The 20213-nt window shown below is 43.7% G+C and overlaps 1 protein-coding gene across 1 annotated transcript in view; it reads right to left on the bottom strand.

The window, feature by feature from the left end:
* GNL3L (G protein nucleolar 3 like) overlaps positions 1-20213 on the bottom strand; it is a 608820-nt gene that overhangs the window by 154393 nt on the left and 434214 nt on the right. The window contains exons 12-13 of the mRNA XM_069645327.1: positions 11184-11320; positions 10777-10925 (exon numbers count right to left, since the gene is read on the bottom strand). Of these exons, the coding sequence (XP_069501428.1) occupies positions 10777-10925; positions 11184-11320 (286 nt within the window). The remainder of the gene's footprint in view (positions 1-10776; positions 10926-11183; positions 11321-20213) is intronic.

Here is a 20213-nt window from a genome sequence, read left to right as displayed (position 1 = left end):
CTTCCCCTTGCACTTTCCCCCCCTCCCCCACCCCTGCACTTGCGCGATCTGAATGACACCTGGCCTAGTAGGATCGTTTGTTTTGTCTCCCCTTGTTCCTCCCCTCCCTGCCTCGTCGCGCCTTGAAACACCTGTGTATAGGCGCGTTACAAATACCATATCATATCATATCATATTAATGGTCAGGCAAGTTTTGATTGCATATTCACCTAGGGCATTTAACAATAGCTGCAGCCCTTGCAGCATTTTTTAAATGAAGACTAGGCTGTCCGCGTAGAGTAGCCACTTTATCATCGCAGTGACTAATTTTGGCGAATCAGATATGACATTCGAAAAACATTGACCCAGATCTGAAATAAAAAAGTTAAAAAGGGCTGAAGCAAAGGTACAACCTTGTTTGATCCCTCTCAGTTATCAGGGCAGTAGGCAATCCAGCCATAGTTAAATGAATTTGCATTGTTGTTTGTGTATGTAACTGATGTATGTAGTTTATTATATGCCCTGGGAATTGGGCGTCCAACAGTTTTTTTGACTAACAATTCTCTTGGCACAGAGTCAAAAGCCCTATGAAAATCTACAAAGATCATGTATAATGGTGGTTTCCTATGTTGTTCATTGGCTTTTAATATGTTGATAGTCAATACGTTGATACTAGTTCCTATTCCTGGAATGAATCCTGTCTGAAAGGGATCTCGTAGTCCCCTTTTGTCTTGCCATAAATTAAAGTCTCTCAACAGTAATCCTGTGAAGATCTTTCCCGGTGTATCTAACAAGGCGATGGGCCTGATGAAGCTGGATCAGACCTGTCGCCTTTTTTAAAGAGGGGAATTATGAGTGATTTCCTCCAGGAAAATGGAATAAAGCATGTTTGTAGGATTTCTTTGATATATTAAATACAGGATGTCTGCCCAGACCTCAGGATGGCGCTTCAGAACCGCATCGGATAAACCATCAGGGCCCAGAGCTCTAGATGAGCTCAAGTTGGCTATGGATCGTAGAAGATCATCTCTATCAAAGATAATATGATGAGAAAATGGCATATTGTCAAAATCAGATGTGCACGATGGAAAGGGTGATTGATATTATTTTCATAATATTCTGTCCATCAATGTTCCGAGACTGCAGTGATTTGAACGGACAGTTGGGTTTTGTAAGTGGCTTCATTCAGGAGATGCCAAATTCCAACAGAGGATTTGGTGGTTATTTGTTTAAGCATTTTTTCACCATCTCTTTGGGTCTGTAGAGACTTTCTCGCTCAGATCCAGTTTCTATAGACACATTTCAGAAGCCTCATTGTATCTTGTCTGGTCATAGGTCACATGCACTTGAGGCTCCTGACATCTCGTCTAAGTTGACTCTTTTTCTGTTTAAGTGCCACATCAAATGCATGGATATGTTCATAGGTGGTCTGTCTGCTGTTTTAATTTCAAGGTTTGCATAGCTGTCGTGTAGATACCCTCCTCAGGGTGGCAATTACGCAAGCCTTCCTTTAATTTTGATTGCATCATTATTAGAGGGGGTGGAGTCGCCTTCATTCATAAAAATTCACTTGGTCTAAGAGTGGTACCTTACACCAAATATGAGTCTGCAGAACTACTCTGTTAAATTACCACTAACGCCTAACCAAACTGCCACCCTTCACCTCATCTACAGACCTCCTGGCCCTGCACCCTCCTTTGTTGGCAAAATGTCCACCTTACTTCTTGAGACTGAGTCAACTAACGCAGACAATCCCACCAACACTTTCGCCCGCCCCTTAATTTAATTACCGCCAGGTACCACATTGATGTGGAATTATGGAGATATTGGCAATCACCCCACTACCTGAGAGGTTGTCATTGGCAGATGCACTGGCCACAAGAGTCTGAATGGAGGATAAGGGGAGCTATGAGAGAGCATGTTAGAGCCGGGGGCTAGAGGAGTAAGGAACCTGTACGCCAGTCAGCCCCAGATCAAGACAGAGCCGCAACAGGGGAGACTACGCAAGCCGAGCGCTTCAATTCTGGATAGAGGCGCAAACTAACCAACCCTACTAACAATGTTCCTTTCTGCATACACCTCTCAAACTCCAAACCAAACACAACCAAAACCTACAGCACAACAAACCACACAAACTTCACTACATTGCAACAACAAAACAAAAACACACATGGCCTTGCACAACAGTACACAACGACTACCGGCTGCAAACACCCCAGGCCCAGCCAACGGACCCACCGGGCTGAGGCCGCCAACAGCACATCACTGATCTCTTGCACTCTTCCTGCTTCCTCCCACAAACTCAACCTCCCCTCCTCTTTCAGAGCCATCAGAGCGCCAAGGGACCACTACGGTGGTGATAGTGCGCGGTACAAATGTCCTTTAACATTAACATAAAACTAAAACCAACTCGCAAATTATCCTCCTAGGTGACCTCAATCTGGGTCTTGGTGACCCCAATGACCCCACCGCCATTGACCTTGAGAATGCTCTAACGGACTTCGGCTTCACCCTTCACATTCAAGAACCTACCCATACCAAAGGGAGGACCCTTGACTGGATAGCCGGTACCAACTGCAACATTAGCGTACTTTCCAACTGTCCCCGTGGATGGTTTGACCACCTTATCATTCCCAGTGCAGTGCATCGTCCATTTCCACAATATGACCTGAATAGGTCTAGTTTATTGAATATATTTATGGAGATACCTGATCTGGAGGATGTCACCTTGGTAGACATCGATAAGGTTGAATTTCTCCGACTATGATCTAACTATGGCACGTATAGCAATGAAATCTGGAGTGGTATTGAATACTCTGTGGAAAGAAAGGGCTGCATTCTATGAATTGGGCTTTTTGATGTTTCCTGATATTCAAGGTTCGAGAGATAATCATCAAATCAATCCAACTGCTAGTCCATCAAATCCAACAGAGCATGAAAATCTTAAAACAAAAATAACCACTCAGCTAACAAGAACTCCGAAAATCTTTTAAAAAAGTCAACATTATCAAGTTTAACAATTTCAAGAAAAAGAAAAAAATGCCATCTAATCTCTTGGAATACTAGAGGCCACGGGCATTTATCAAATTCAGATACAAATAACTTGGAGAAATAGGATATAATGGTCATTCAAGAGACTTTGCTTTTTACTGCACCAACGCGGGACAACTTTGACATAGTTATAACACCAGCCGAAGCCCCCCTACGAGGGAGGCCGATGGCAGGACTTCTCGTAGCCACAAAAAAAATCAAAGGGTTTCAAATTAGAAGCATGGCTCTCAGTTAGTCCCTAAATTCAGTTAGTCAAAATCACTAAACACAAGGTAATGATTGCCATACTAAATGTTTATTGGGGACGTGCAAACTTATCTGCTGACAAATTCTTTGTGCAAATTGAGAAAGTGGGCTTTGGCAATTGTACCGATGACTCTATGCCGCTTTTGTTCTTTATTGATGTTAAATTACTTTCCTGCATTCTTCTTGTTTCAATGTCAGGCATTAACGGCTGCAGATCAATTAATTTATCTGCTACATTAGCCATTTGTCTCCCATTGGTCAGTAAATGATTTCTCCACTTGTCCAGAAACTGGACAATTCTCTCTCTGACTCTCATCAATAGTCAATATAAGATCATTTAAGGGCTGATATTCTAAACCCGGTTTTCTTTTGCTGACCCGTGTGGGTTTATTTTTTGTCGCAGCTGTTTTTTTTTTCCCTTTCAGTTCTCTGGCGATCGTCAACCGCCCTGTGGGCGTGGTCAGATTTGTAATGAAACGTCTTGTACATGCTAGAATTTTGTTAGATGGTACGTTTTTTGGCCTTTTTACTTTGTGACAATTTTGCTATCGTTTGTTTTTTCCGTAAAGAGACTTTAAAAATGTTAAGTGAGAATAGATTTGTGTGATTTTGATGAACAATTCTCATTTATCATTCCATCGTCCTTTGCCATTTCTTTGGGTTCTATTTGTGTTGTCTTGGAGCTGGTAGTTTTTTCTCAGGTTGTATTTCCACCAGTTCACGGGCATGCAGTGTTGGTACAATTTCTATTATACTCTGTGATGATGGTGTTTCTTTATTCCCTTCTATTTTCTCTGCTCTGGCATTCGCTGTCTCGTTATGTAACGTGTCTACGTTAGAAATTGGAGTTGCAGAGGAGGCCGCTTTGAGGTGCTCAATAAGCAAATTGTTCTGGTCAAATATTTTCATCATAATGTTTGACTGATTTATGATCTTATTATCTAATATCTCATATAATCAGGCTTTAGACATCAGCACTGTGTTCATTGCTGTTAACATAATATTAATGCTTGAAACTTTTACTACACATTCATGACATGGTTGTATATTTGGTACATTATGATGTGGTTTGCTAAGACGTCTAGGGGTCGGGTTCACAAAAGAACGATAGTGGGGACGAATGGTGCGACGGCTGTGCAAACATTATCAGTGATTGGGATAAATTCGGTTCATTAATATCAATGTGAACTTCTGGTGATACAAGTTGCAATGAATCTAAGGAACATCTCTGTTCCAATATATCATCGTCTTTTTGTCCCACTATTCGTACATTAGCTTCATCCCCTATGACAGTTGGAGTCGTTTCACCTGTGTTTCTCTCAATAGGTTTCAATGATTTATTTGTTTCGGCTGATGGTTTTGCCTTATGGACTGGAGAGCTATGCCCCTGACTATGTTCCCCTCAAGTGGTTGAGAGACTTTGTCGATTAGGAACCAAAAATGGTTCTATTACGAAAGGAACCAAAAACGGTTCTATTACGAAAGGATTGGAAGTTGAAAATGACGCTTCTAAGGCAGAGGGCGTTATATGCTGCGCATGTGAATCGTTGGCTTCAGTAATACCCTTAAGAAAGTCAGGGCGTCTACCCTTGCAGTGACGCTTTGATTCAGGCATTTGTTGAGTAACTTGCGTTTCTTCTATTGGTATCGGAGACAGTGGTCTCACATTATTTGGTCTATAATACGTGTGGCTATCAAGGCCCATTGAGTGCGGGAGTGTTTGTATATTTAAACATCGTGACTTCACTGCTGCAGTGGTCATACATTTTCTTAAGGATTTCTGTGAGTGGTTTACAATTGATTTTCCAACGGCATGAACAGACGGCATGCCTGATTTCAAAGAGTATACGCCCGAGGCCATGAGTACACACGTGAAATTCAAAACAAACAAAGGCGCAATAAAAACAGTCTACGCACAAAATTCTACAAATCGTACAGAAAGTGTTACCTTGATTATTTAAACCAATCACTGAATGAACAAAAGGAAGTATGGGAGGAGGTTGCTCGCTGCTAGCCGCACAGCAGCAAAGCAGCTAAGCAGCCACACTCCAGGCATTCTGCAGGCACTTTCCGTGCACTTCCCTCGGAATGCTGACTTATTCCTCATTAGTGTATTTATACAACTTTGTTCACTCCCACTTGTAATGCAGAGTGTTGTCCCAAAGCCCAGAGCCCGAGTCGAATATCACAAAGGATAGAAATCGCTAGCAAAATCTCGCCATCTGGTTGATCCTCAAACAAATCTTTATCAGTCACTTCTTTAAGAGACATTATAGGCTCTATGCACAACACTGTGTGCCATTCACACCCTTCTGGGTCAGTTCCAATTACCACAAACCTACCTCATAGCCGATACCACTAGACCATATAAATCCAGGGACAGGACCATCCTTGCCACCAATTCAGGGGTCACCACAGGCTGAAAAATTAAGTTTGATGGCACTCGCCAACAAGCTTTGGCAATTTGGGACACTACCTCGAGAAGCACCGTATGCCATACACAAACATGTCAGAGTCGACAGGAATACAGCAAACCACTGCCTCTTACCCCCACACCCTTGCCTCCATTATGACACACATGCCCAGAGTGGCACACACCACTCCTTGGTCCGTGAAGGAGATAGTCATATTCAACGTACAGGTGTCGACCCAATACATATATGGGGGAACTCTCAGAATACAACGTACCATTTTTCCACCTATTTCGATATCCAGTTTTTTTGTCTAGGGAACCGTGGTGCCAGCCCCAGAGAAGCCCTGCGTGTCAAGATATTCAACTGATAATGGGAAGTTTCCCCCGCTGATGCACAATTTAGTGGCACCTGTGTCAACCATGAACATGAATTGCTTGTTACCCATCTCTGTGCCCACCAAGGGTTCCTTGTCAGGGTGGACGGTCATGGACAGGACTGGGCATGCAAGAGTTCTCTCTGAGCTGTCCTAGTCATGGTATGTATTGGTGCTGGGGAACGTGAAAGGGTTGTTTCCCAATACGCTCTCCCCTCGGTAGGGTACGACTGCCATTTTGCACTGCGTTGGTCATTTGAGTGCGACTTCCATACATGGTATTCTGTTGGAGCATCAATGGTTGTGTCACTTGCAGATGTTGCACTTGTGCACCCGAGGGTTGTGGTGGCAGTTGAGCGTAGGCCTGATGTATCTCACAGGATATGGAGGTTGGCCTCGGGAGCTGTACTTGTGGTTTGGGTGGTGGGCAATAGTTGTTATATGGGTTGCATCCCACCCCCTGCCTACTCCTACACTCCCTTGCAAAGTGTCCCCACTTACCACAGCTCCACAATTGCAAGGGACCCATACCAGCGCCCTGAGGTCCCATGCCTCCAAATCCCCCCCCTTGCCCCTCTGAACCTGCCCCTCCCACGCTGCCGACCTTGCTGCCACTCCGGGTAGGGATACTGAGGTCCCACCTCCCCACTGTCCTTGTCCTCCTCCTGGCCAAAATGCCGCCATTCTCACCTCTGGGGGTGCAGAGGTATGCTCCAATGCCACCGTTTGTGCACCTGCTGGTCCCCTTAAACTGCTATTTTTGCTAGCTTTTTCTGTACTAGTTTTGCTTCCTCAGCCTCTGGGCCATTTCCTTTTCTCGCTCTTTTATTCTCTTACAATGGTGTATTTTTATAGTTTAAATCTCAGCCCACTCTTTCGCTTCAATGCCCGCTATTTTGACAAGAGCCTTCTGAACTTCCTTGGACAAACCCCTTTTAATAACGAAATAAAAAAGGAACTGATCATCCCACTGGTTCCCTGCCTCTGCACGCCACATCTCCTGAAACTTAATGTATTGTGCTGGGTCCTCACCGCCCCCGTAGTGTTTTACTTAATAGACTACAGGTTAGGCGTGCTGGGTTTGCCGCAGCGCTTCCCCACACCTGTGCCTTGATATTGTTAAAGAGCGCGCCATCGTGTGAGTCATCTAGCTTTACCCCTGGATACCCTGCTATAACCCACAAGTCTCCAGTTTGGTCCCCCACTTTTGCAACAAGCAAACTTTTAATATCCCGCACGGCCAAGGGAATCTGCGCTGTCTGCTTTTCAAAGGCATAGATCAATTTTGCGGCTCCGGAAGTAAGGGGTGGGAGCAATTTGATCAGATTATTCTTATTCGTTTGCACGCAGGGCACATAGTGTGTTCTGCCTAGGCCTTTATATAACAACGACATCTACGTACCTGCACTCCTCTCTTCTTTACGTCAAACACTTCCCTTTTTCCTTGCTACTGCCAGCCGACCAAACCTATTCCTTAACCGTGGTCCCCACAAACTTTCCAACCACAGTGTTATTTCCGTCCCCTGCTGTGTGCCCCTCATCCACCATCTAGTCTACAGTATCCCCTTAGTCTTCCCTCAGCTCTCGCCCTGTGTCCCTGTCAGACCTCACTGTCCCGTATGGAACTTTCTTGCACTTGGAAGGTGAGCTGAAAGAAAGCTGAGAGCTGGAAGACGCTCAGACTTTGAGTTAAACACTGGCAAGAATAGGTTTTGGGCACAGACAGACTTTCAAGTTTAACTCTTTGACTCAGACTTTACTTAGTTTTGTTCAGGTAGGGAAATCCCCCCCTTAGCACAGGGCAAGTTAAACCTTCTACCATCCTGACATTTAAATTAATAAATATCTTTTGTTTGAACTTTAAGTATGTTTGTGTCTTATTTCATGATGCCTTGACACTCCATAAAACAAAGTAAAATCAAAAATGAACAGGGTTCCCATGGTCAATGCAAAAAGAATGATGAATGAGGGCAAAAAGGCTCTGCTCGTTCAGGAGAACAGGAAAAAGTTCCAGAAGTCCAGCTAAAAGTGCCAGTGGTCTTACAGGTAGAGGGGATTTGGCACAACAATGAAAACCTTTTTTTTTTTATCTTCTGCATCAGCTTCAGACAACTCCATAACAGCATTGCACCCACTCTGAGAAAGCCTGCTGAGAAGCCATGCAATCTTATCAGTCTCAACAACATCTTGCACGCAAGCAAATTCAAATCATCATGCACACCAAGCAAGTCCTTAGGAAACCTATGATTTGAGGATGACCAGACCGATTCAATCCTGTTGTAAAGTGCTCTGCTGTTCCTGAGCTTGGTGCACGCTTTAAGCAATAAAATAATCGGACTTCAAATTAGCCAACTTGTACCGCACATCCATCTTTTAGCCCATGCTTCTCTTTCTCAAGATCAAATATAGTCTCTGCATCAACTGTAATGACAGTTGTATCAGTTGCATTAGTAGAGTTGTCGTATCATTAGTGGCAACATATGCTGGCCCACTACCACTAGGTCCTGAACCAGCATTAATATCAGCAGGCATATGCAAAACCACTTTCATGCTCCATGATTCTCTGCACCAGCTCCACTTTAGTACCAGAAGTATTTAAACCTTTTTTGAAAACACCATTTCTTAAGAAATTCTAATTTGTAATTGGACAGGGTGACGCTGGTGTGCATTTCCGTAATTGTAACAGGAATAGTATTTTACAGTCATAGGATTGTTAAAGTTAAAGTTAATGCATAACAAGCACCATAAAATCACTCCACTGAGTTTTTCACTGAGTAAAGATTACCATATTGCATTGAGCACCAATTGTTAAGAAGGATTTTCAGAATAATCCCTGTGGACAGATTCTGAGAGCGGAGCCTATTATACATAACAGGCACACATTGAGCACTCTTCATAATACAGGTTAGACAGAAAGAAAATATTTCCCAACAGTAGGGAGTTGGAGGAAAAAGGAACCGACCCATCACTCCATTGGTACAATTTGGCCTACAATACTAATGGTGACACCCTAGAACATAGTATTAAAATAAATACAAATGCACACATGGTATTTAAACAGTGAGAGAGCATAAGAAACCTTTCAAAACCATAGCCAAATGCCGCCAAGAATTAAAGGTACATTTTAGAAAAGGTTACCATTGAAATACACTTCAGGGAAAAGCTTTTACAGTCATCACAGTTAGCTACAGTGTAATAATAGATTTAAATTGAGAGAGGTGCAGAGCACGGCATTGTAAATCAGAGGAAAGTCCTAAAATTCTAGCGCTTGGTCCAGAGATCACGGAACCCCTTGCGATTACAGGAAAATAAATCCCCAGAGTCAATATAGGAGAGTTCCAGGACAGATAGTCAGAAGCCGCAGACGACAATGAAGAAGAGCAAGACCCCAATGTAGTTCAGTGGAAAATGCACTAAAGAGTTGTCTCCAAAGAATCTAGACCCCGGACCAGACTGACTCCTATTATCAGGAATACATTCACAAACCAGGACCTAGGAGGTAAGTACTCTCATTGGTAGTTTCGGAGACCACGGCTTCACCACAACGAAACAACCCGGATAAGAAAAGGTTTCCAAGAAAAGGCTTCTTTACAAAGTGTGGTTTTCCTGCCCCATGGTTGCCTGCATGGGTGTTGCTTGTTGTTGAGCTCCTATTCGCAAATGCTGATGTCTTTTCTAAGGGGTGCTTGAAGTTGGATGTGTTTGTGGACGTCTGTTCGGTAAGAATGGGAAGTGTGTTGTGTATGTTCTCAATGTATGTCTGTATGGGAGAATACATTATAGGTGTGTGGTCAGAGTGAATGTCCCCATAGAATGTGTATGTGTGAATGCTGGAATGTTATGCCCAGGTGTTCCATCAGAGTCAGTTCGAGATGTAGCCTGGGCGGTGGGCACGGTGAGCCCCTGTCCTGTGATATACTTGGACTTGCACTGTAACTGTGGACTTACGTGAAGCGTCCTGCGAAGCCACTTAGTAACAGAAATGCTCCGGGACTTCTACTGGTCTAAACCAGTTAGAAACAATAAGGAGGCTGCCATGTGAGTCAGAGTTCAAATGAGCAGAAATGCCATTTCAGGCCTACCTTGTGGCTGCTCTGAACAAAGAAAGCCATAAAATACAAAATGGCCGAGAGCAGGAGTAAAAAAATATATATTGGTACCGAACATGTTGAGCTACCAATGCAGTAAATTGGCTTGCACCCTTAGTGAAGCTCAAATAACATGACAGTTGCCACTTGCCTACACCCTAAAACCAATGTAGGGTAATATAATCACTCTAGGGCAAAAATGGGACGCCCTCACTGGGAGCATTATGGGTGACCCAATACTGTATATCCCTTGAGTAGGACAGAAAGAGTTGCAATCAAAAATAGATTAGTGATAAAAAAGGGCAAAAAGCAACAAGTTGCAGGTCGGGGGGGAGGGACCTACAAATAGAAATTCTGTCTTGGCAGATATCATGCAATTAGTGGGTGGCCGCAACTCCCTGATTTGCCTGCACACATACCCTAAGGGCCAAGCAGGAGATTATGTCACAGTTCACTATAAAAGTTGCCCTAGAGACTGGTAAGGGATTTCTCAGCCTTTCTGTGCCACTGCTTACTCTAATGGCACACCCTCAGAGAGGCTGTGAATGCCCTGTGCTTACTTAGTATTGCTGCTGAACTGCCATACTGTATTGGAGCCAGAAGTTAAGGAATTCAGGTGTTTCACCTCTGTGTCTCTGTCCTCATCCATGTCTTCCTCAATAATGTCTGCTCCATCGCTGAGCAATGCCTCTTCGCCCAATTCGATCTCCTCCATGCCACCACTGGTCAGGCCAGATGCTTCCATTTCTATCCCTTGGGGCCCAGAAGTTATTTCTAAAATGGAAAAAGATAAAACATGAGGCTCCAGATTAAAATTGGTCCCACATTTTGTCCAGATTTTCGAATTCACTAAGGTTTTGTTTTCAGAAACATATGAATATTTAAATGTGTAAATATTTTTCCTGCAGAACCACAGGGATTTGTCTAGATGGCATGGACCGTTCTTTTCTTGTGAGGCGGCACGATTGTAATAGCTTAGTATGTGTAAAGGATTGCTGCTCACAGGAAACTTTCTTCAGAGTAGTAACTCACGTGCTAATGCGTCCAAGTTTCCTTTCTCCAGCTCCTCAAAGTCAAAGGCTTTTCCCATTTCTGTCACTATCTCTGCACTGATGTGTGTAGGCAGCGTGTGAGTCTCTGGCGGATGTGTGAAATAGCTGATTTTACCGCTGTGGATAGATGTGAAAGTAAGCAACAGCTCTAAAAATACACAAATACTAAAAATCATGTATACTGGTGATAATGGTCAAATAAAATTCACGAAAAAAGCTGAACGATTGTTAGAAGAGAGCACTCCACCCTGTGTTCAACATTATAAGCAAACAGTACAAACAAACTTCAGCATGTGCTACTGGATTTGAGTTTAAAAATTATATTCAAGACTTGAAATCCTCAAAATCATATTTTGTTTGTACTTATGTCAACCTAGTAGTTCTGACGCAACAAATTAAAAAACAAAGGCTTTATTTGCAACAAGTAACAAAAGAACACATTTTGCCAGTGCAGACACGTGTCATGTATTTTGCATGCTAAGATTGGTCAGGGCAAGATGTGATTAATGATATTAGAAGTCAGTCACAAACCAAAAACATAATTCAGTCACTAAATGTGTAGAAACGATCAACGTATTACATAAGAGACATTAGATCATACACATTCAAGTCATCAAAGGGTATAAGAAAGTAGTAAAGAGAAAGGAAACAAGGGGAGGTAAAAACCCATTACGATTAGTACAGAATGTCAATGATACAAACCATACATTTAGTCAAACGCAACTATCTTTGAATATTGTCTCCAAAAAGGCACAATGAAAGATAAGTGAGAAGCACCAACCAGTACATCTCGAAAATAAACCTACCTTTAATCATGTAACCACTCAAATCCCAATGGTTTACAAACCTTATTTGTGTACACACTTCTCCCTCACTAGCCAGTGGAGCAGGAGCTCCACCGAGCTACACCCGACCCTGCAGGAGCAGCGGGATTCAAGGAGGAAGGCACCATGTCCAGCCCCTATGAAGCGGTAAGCATTGCAGGCACGGCGTTGAAATAGCAAAATTAAATTTGCGCGCCTCTGCTCCACCGCACATAAGCACCCGGAGGATCTACCAAGGAAAAACTTGCATTTCCGCACCTTTTGTGCAGCAGTGGCAAGTTAATGCTCACTACCTCCATTGAGCACCATGAGGTCTCACCTCATTCCAAGATGGCTGTGCGCCATTGTTGCCTAACTCCCTAAGCCAAAGCAGCCCAGCTGACACTGCCGAACCCTGATTGGCCCCCGACCCGACTTCTTCACCCAACCAAGCACCGGCAGGCGAAGCCAGCCCACCTGCAACAAGGCCTGGCGAATCAAGGCCAACGTCTGTCTCAAGCCTGTCTGAGCTGCATCTGCCGTCTCTGCCACCCCCCTTGGCCCACGCACCCTGGTTTCTCACAACAGGAAAGCCTGCCTACAACACGGAGGTCTAGAACTCCAGAGACCGCTGTCCTGACCGCCGCGGACCCATCGATGGACCCTTGCTAGCAGTTATGATGCATCTTGCTGCAAGAATGACTCGCCCATCATGCTACCTTTAATGCTAACGTGACTGCCACTGCCTTCCAACCACCAAGTTGCCCCACTGTCCTTTTGTATTACATAGTACGCTTAAAAACAAGTACTTCCCTATTCATTCACGGCCGCTACCTATGTGCCCATCTCCCTCGACTAACTACGGTGATCTGCACCCTCTTTTGGATGCTTGCATGTGCATAACAGTTATCTACCCTTGGTTAGCTATACCCACCTGCCTCTGCAAATGTTTATTTAAGTTGACCACAAATGCCCATTAGTTACTAGCCAATGCTCAGATATTCTTGCATGTTCTGAGATTCCACATTTAGGAAGACCATCAGACTAGCAAATAGCCCATCTACTCTTGCCTGCTCCAGTAAACCTGTACTTAGGTTGCCTGTTTCTGTAAAATTGCATCTATGTTGCATGTTCTAGCTAAATTGCATTTAGGTTGCCTGTTTCAGTAAAATTGCATCCAGGTTGCCTGTCCTGGCTAAATTGCATTTAGGATGCCTGTTTCAGCCACATTGTATCTATATTGCCTGCTCTAGCTAAATTGCATCTAGGTTGCCTGTTCTAGCTAAATTGCATCTAGGTTGCCTGTAATTGTCCACTAGCTTCTAGCCTACCTATCCATGCCTGCTTCAGCAAACTCGTATTTAGGCTTCTTATCTTAGTAAAATCTGCATGTACATGCCCACAAGTTACCAGCCAATGTTTACGTACTCTTGCAAACCTGCAGTTAGGCTGCTTGTATATGCCCAATAGCAATTTAGGTTGCAAGTACTCCAAGCCACCTACACTAGCTTACTATGTATCTACCACTACTCTACACAGTTCTACTCCGAACTGTCCTCTATTCGACCACCCTTCACAATATGAACTTATCCAAGCAACAGAGTCAACTACCTCACGGTAGTGTACCCCAGGAGCAAGCCAACATGGCCACTAAACCTTGTAGCCTCCAACAGCGAAACCTAAAATTACGCACCAGACTCCCAAGAATCTATGACCCTCTATCTAAGGCCCAACCCGCTTCTAATCACGATAGGTACACCTTGCACAACACCAACACTCCACCACACACAGACAACATAGGGCAACACAGACCACAACTCAACAGTCGAATCTTTAGAGAATCCACCTCCCCCCCGAAATGCCAACACAAAGTCCAGCTGCCATCATCCCCACCTACCTTAGCTGGAATAAAAGGTGCTTTAATAAACGCCCGCTCTATGGTAGCCCATGCAACTGAAATAGCGGACATAATCCAAAATGAGAACTTGGATCTCCTGGCCATCACAGAATCCTGGCTTCATCCCGCAGCAGGACCAGCCATTATGCTAGCCATCCCAGATAAATATACCCTTATATGATTGGATCGCACTACGTCTAGAGGTGGCAGCCTTAATATAATTGTCAAAAATAACCTAGCCTTAAGACTCTCCTCACCCCACAATACCAACTCCTGTGAATCCCTCACTGCTAAACTTACCATTGCTAACAATCAAACTATCATTATCCACCTATTATACCGACCACCAGGCCCCTTAGGTTCCTTTGAGGAAGCCCTCATGAACTTACTATCTAACAATTTAAAAAACTGGACTCAATGTCTCATTTTAGGCGACTTCAACCTTGGATTCAACGACACTCGCGACCCCAATGCCCTACAAATCAAAAGCACCCTTGAGGAATTAGGATTCACCCAAAAGATTACAGATCCCACCCACAAAGGTAGGACCCTCGATTGGATTGCCGAACATAACTGCCCTATCACTATTAACTCTATAATGCCTCAGGTATGGTCCGACCACTACATGGTATCCACCACACCCATGAACAATAGTATCCTAGCTCCCACCGCACCTACTAGAAATAAGAAAATAAACATTACCCCTGAAAATCTTATCCCCCTCAATCTCCCCACCCTAAACTTCATCTCAGATCAGTCTGACCCAGCCTCTATGGTAGAAAAGTACAATGAAGTGATGCTTTGGACACTATCGCACCTCTGGAAATTAGAAAGAGCAAACCCCGCCAACACCTAAATACCTGGTTCACACCCCTACTGAAAGACATCAGACAAAAGAAACGCCTCAGCGAAAAAACCTGGAGATCAGACCCCTCGGACACTAATAAAAATAACCTGAAGAAACTAACTACCCTCTACAAAAAAGAAATCATCCTTGCGAAACAAATATCCTACAACACCCGCATCACCCAAGCCAAATCCAACACCAAAGAATTGTTCGCCATCCTAAAGGAGGTAGAATCCCCTATCCAAGCTCCCAATTCCTGCCTCAAGGATAAGAACTGGTGCACAGGCATACAAAACTCCCTTGCCAACAAAATAACAATGCTTCAGGCAAAGATCAACAACAAAATAACATCTATAACTGTCACTTAATATTGTCACTTCCAAGGCCACCACAAACTCACTACTTACTCTGAAATCCACCCCTTCTCCACCTACACTAGACATCCCTCCCTTCTATTTCCGCAAAGTCTCCACTAAAGAAGTCGAGAAAGTCATCCTCACTCAAACCCTCCAACTGCCAGGGCGACATGTCCAGCCCAAATCATAAAAGACGCCGCCCAGGAACTCTCACCCTTTATTACTAAACTCCTAAATGCCTCTTTCACATCAGGTACCATATCTAGCAACCTGAAACATTCCTGGGTCCTCCCCTCCTCAAAAAGCACACCTTGGACCCCTCCATCCCAACCAACTACCGCCCCATAACCACCGTGCCGTTCTTACTGAAAATCCTAGACAAAGTAGCTTATTTACAAATTCAGCACCACCTGGAACTAAACCATCTCCTAGGAGTTCAACAGTCCGGTTTCAGACCACAGCATGGGACTGAGACTGCACTCCTAGACCTTAAGGCCTAAATAGACACATTAAGAGACAAAGGTACGACTTCACTCCTACTTCTCCTCGACCTTTCTACTGCATTCGATTTGGTAGACCATGCAATACTCTGCAATCACCTGGTCACGGCAGCCTGCTTCTCCCATGAAGCAGTCGCATGGATCCAGTCCTTCTTAGATAACAGGACAATGCGAGTCTTCTCTCCTCTAGCAGCTGCAGACTCCGCACCTATTTCATGCGGCGTACCACAAGGATCATGTGTATCCCCTACTCTTTACAATATTTTCACAAAGCTCCTTTTCGATGATCTAGGTATCACCTACACAAACTATGCAAATGATACACAGATCCTCATCCCGTTGACGGGAGATTATGACAAGGATTTGGCCTTTGTGAATAGAATCTACCTCATCATCCAGGCATGGATGGCCTCTCACGGTCTATGCCTGAATGATGATAAAACTGAACTCCTCATCCTAGGCACCTCATCCAACATCAAAAAACTTGGTCCCAACTATGACTCCTTCATAATTGACAATAACACCATTATGGTGGCCAAAGTAGTCAAAACCCTCGGCTTCTATATAGACTCCACGCTTACCTTTGGTAAACAAGTGAGTGCTATGGCCTCAACCACCACCTACACCTGCAAGTTAATTAGAGCAGCCAAGCCCTTCCTCTCTCCTAATAACTGCGTCACACTAGCAAGAGCACTAATCCTGTCGAAACTTGATTACTGCAATGCCTTCTACGTAGGTAGCAACAAACACATCACTGCCAAAATACAGACACTTCAAAATAATGCCCTGAGAGCCGCCCTATATGTTACAACAAAGCAAGGTCCTGGTGCATCAAAAGGTTGGCCCATATAACAATAAGTGAATTAGAATTATTTTTCTGGTCCAAACCCTAAATAGCTAGTGTCATTTGTACATATTATATGCGGTTAGAAGTCAAAGTCATTCCTTCACAAATGAGACAAACATTCTTGAAAGTGCAAAGTAAAAATTTTTTATGTCAAGAAAAACAAATAAAAATAACATACATGGTGAGGTCTAACATGTAAAGATATATAAAATCAGTAATATAAATGGTACATACAAATTATTTGGTATAGATTCATTAACAGAATGAGAACACTAAATGAGAAACATTAACATAAATTTGTTCTTCATCACTTTTAGATAACAAATGAAATCTGAACAAATGAAAGTATAAAATTGAAACTTATTGTTGTACAGTTGTAATGAAACAAATAAATTAGTTATTTTTATACCCCCAATAAATTTTTTGTTTTTATATATTGGGATTGGGTCTGCCCTAAACTTCCCTAAAAATGGCCATATATCAGACCTCAGGAGATCGACTAACTGGCTTTCCACAAAAGACAAAATTCTCCTTAAAACAGCTTCCCTCACACACAAATGCCTCAACCAAGCAGCCCCGCAATACCTCATAGACAGATTCACCAGACAAACAGCCTCTCGCCCCTTAAGAAAAGCCAACTCCAACCTTCTACTAGTACCCAGATTTAAACTCACGAAATCTGGTGGGAGTAGCTTCGCTGTCAAAGCAGCACAATATTGGAACTCCCTTCCCCCTGCTCTAAGGGAAGATCTCCCCTACTGGCAATTCAGATCTAAGTTGATCCAACGGCTAAAAGTACAGGATGCCTAACCTCTCCCCACTGACATCTGGGACTTCATGTATATTTTGTATTTCTGTTCTGTTTCACTCATATGTCACTCCTGTCTTATTGTAAACTTACTATAGATATGTTGTGACTCATTGACACTACAGGTCTACAGCATTGTAACCGTAGCTGTACCTCTATGTTTTATCTGTAACATGTAACCTAAGCTGAACAATTCTCTTGTTGCCTTCGCGCCCGAATACCCCAGGGTCTGGTGCGCTATATAAATAATAAAAACAAAACAAACAAAACACACGATTCAATGCATAGTCTAAAAAACTCGTACAATAGCACTCTGGCTTCCATTCATAGACGTATGATGTGTAACCTTTGCATACTTTTATTGAACATAGACTAGCTCTGGCCAACTTGGATTTCTTTCTTCCAGAAAAATCAGTGTTCTTCCATGCTCACTTCAAGATGTTTTGAAATGGTACAATTCTACCGTACACAAATAATTTCCTAGTCCAATGCGCACTACTAAAGCCAATTAAAGGGTGTTGCGATGGGTGCACTGTATGTGCCATCAATATCAGAAATATTGATGGGATATTCTAAAACTACCCATGCTCTTAGTGTTTACCGATTTTAAAAAACATGTTTTTCTTTGGTCTTGTTAAAAAGAAGAAGAAAAAAAAACATAATTTGGATGACCTGATGCCCTTAAATGTTTGGTGCAGAAATGATTTGTACTTCAAGTTCACAGAGCATTACCATCTTAGACTTGGATTTTTATGTGGCCAGCAAAATATTGCCAACCAAGACTTTTTGAACGCCAACTGAGGCAAAAAAATTACATGTGAACATCAGCCACAAAAAGCACAATAAATATACTGTGTGGGAGCGAGGGGCCAATGGGCCCCTCTCTACCATCACTTCTCAGTACAAAACTTGGACCAAGTGCCTCTAGTGGTGGGTACGCCGGTTATATTCGCGTAGATGGGACCACCGAGCAGGACACAGGGCATCCATTTTTTGAGTCCCCTTTCGACTCCATCTTGGTAACTAGGCCTCACTGCGATAGTACAAAACGCATCTCTCCCCTTTGCCACTGTAGCTCGGAGCACATGGCCCCCACCCTCGTCCCCACTCCAACTGGAAAACTCTGCAGCTCCATTCTAACGCTGAGGCCGGAGCTGCTTGCAACAAATAATAAATGTAACACATCCCTTTTCCTCTGAGATCACTGTCCCTCATGTGAACCAACATGAGCCAAGCACATAGCTCGTTCATCTCCACAAAAGTGTCCTTGCCCGCTTACCCTCACCAGTTGAAACTTATTGCCATTCTAACCCTGTGTCTTTAAAAGGCATCCCTTTCATGTGCCAGACTGCCAACCATACTATGAAACCCACCCAGCAGACACCCAACTAACAGACCGCTGTGCAGTATATCGTGCCCAATAATAAGTGCCACATACCTGAGATTCTTGTGAGACTAACCCTATAGTTCAATGACAGTATTATAGTGATCAAGGCCCTTAAACCTGTGACCTGTATACCCAAATGTGTAGATGGTATAAACCCTTGAGTGATTTGTATAACGACATGGTACACTACTAAGAGTCCATCAGCTATTATTTAGTGCATGCATTACTCAGAATGTATTTACTTAGCTTAGATAGTGACCACCGTGTTTCACAGCGACCTGACCTTCACCCATCCGGAGCACAAATGTCTGACGTCAATCCTCCCGCCAACCAAGCAACCAACCCGGAGGAACAGATGATGCCCACACCTAAGTCACCACCACGGCTGACCAATCCTGGTCCAACGTAGCATCATATGTTACAAATGTAGATGTACTATATAATTGTGTTGTAACCTTGATGTGGTCAGAGCGCTCTGAGATCTAGATAAACTTTTCCTTGAACTCTCGCAGCCTGCGCTTTTGTGCCTTATTCCCTGCCCAGGGAGTGTCTGTTTTATTCATTTTACACGTGTGAGTCAGGGTGGGCACAAACATTTGGTGACCCCCTGTGATGTGATCGGAGAGGTGCCTCGAGGCCGGCGGCGAGATCCGGGATGCCCCCCAGCGAAACCACCGCCTCCGCGGCCGACCAGCCTGTGCGCACTACGAAGAAGGGTCAAGGGTTCCCGGTTGACGAATACCCGACTGAAAAGCTGCTCGCCGGGGCGGGCCACGGCTTGGTTGGGGTGCGAGCCTGACTGGGGTCGTACTGCAAGCGGCAACCCTCGGGTCACCTGACTGAACACGTGAGTGCTGGTTGCGAAGGTTACGAAGGAAAGGTAAGGGGGAGATAGGGGGGACAGGTGGTAACGGGTAGTAGGGAAGAGTAGGGCCTGTGTGAGTGATGAGGCTTTTCTGATCTATCCTTTATATGGCTATTAGGTTTTGGTAAGAAGTGAAGAGAAAAAGAGAAGTGGTATCCTAGCCCGAACGGGGTAGAAGGCGGCGCCGCGTAGCATTGTCTCGTCCAGTGCAGAATAAATAAGTGAAGTTAGAGAAAATAGTAGGAGTCTCGTATATTGAGTAGACTCGGAGTAGTTATTTAGAACATTCTTTTTCTGGGTTCGAAAGGATTCTTGGAAAAGAGTAAGAGGGTGTAAGAGGTGGGGAGTGAATGAGAAGAATAGGCAAAACGGGAAAGGGGTGGAAAAAAGAGCAACAGGGAGAAAACGCGCGCAGGTAGTGCATGTGCATGAAAAGTGTTATATGTGCTTTTGTGTTCTGTCCATTTTTTGTCAAGGATATCCAAGTAATGTGATTCATTTGTGGTTAAAATGGCAAAATATGCAACAATGAACTGTTGAATTTGAACATGCAATAACTAAAAGGTTAACGTTGAAAAGGGGGTTGATATATATATCTTGATACATATATGTGTATACAAATTACAAGTAATTGATAAGACTCGTGGTATATTATCCAACTGGTGAAGAAGTGATTAAGGGGAAAGGGAGGTCGAAAGGT

The sequence above is a fragment of the Ambystoma mexicanum genome, chromosome 2p, assembly GCF_040938575.1.
Source record: "Ambystoma mexicanum isolate Mex_15411 chromosome 2p, UKY_AmexF1_1, whole genome shotgun sequence".
NCBI classification, from domain to species: domain Eukaryota; kingdom Metazoa; phylum Chordata; class Amphibia; order Caudata; family Ambystomatidae; genus Ambystoma; species Ambystoma mexicanum.
This window is presented reverse-complemented; position numbering and strand designations above follow the sequence as displayed.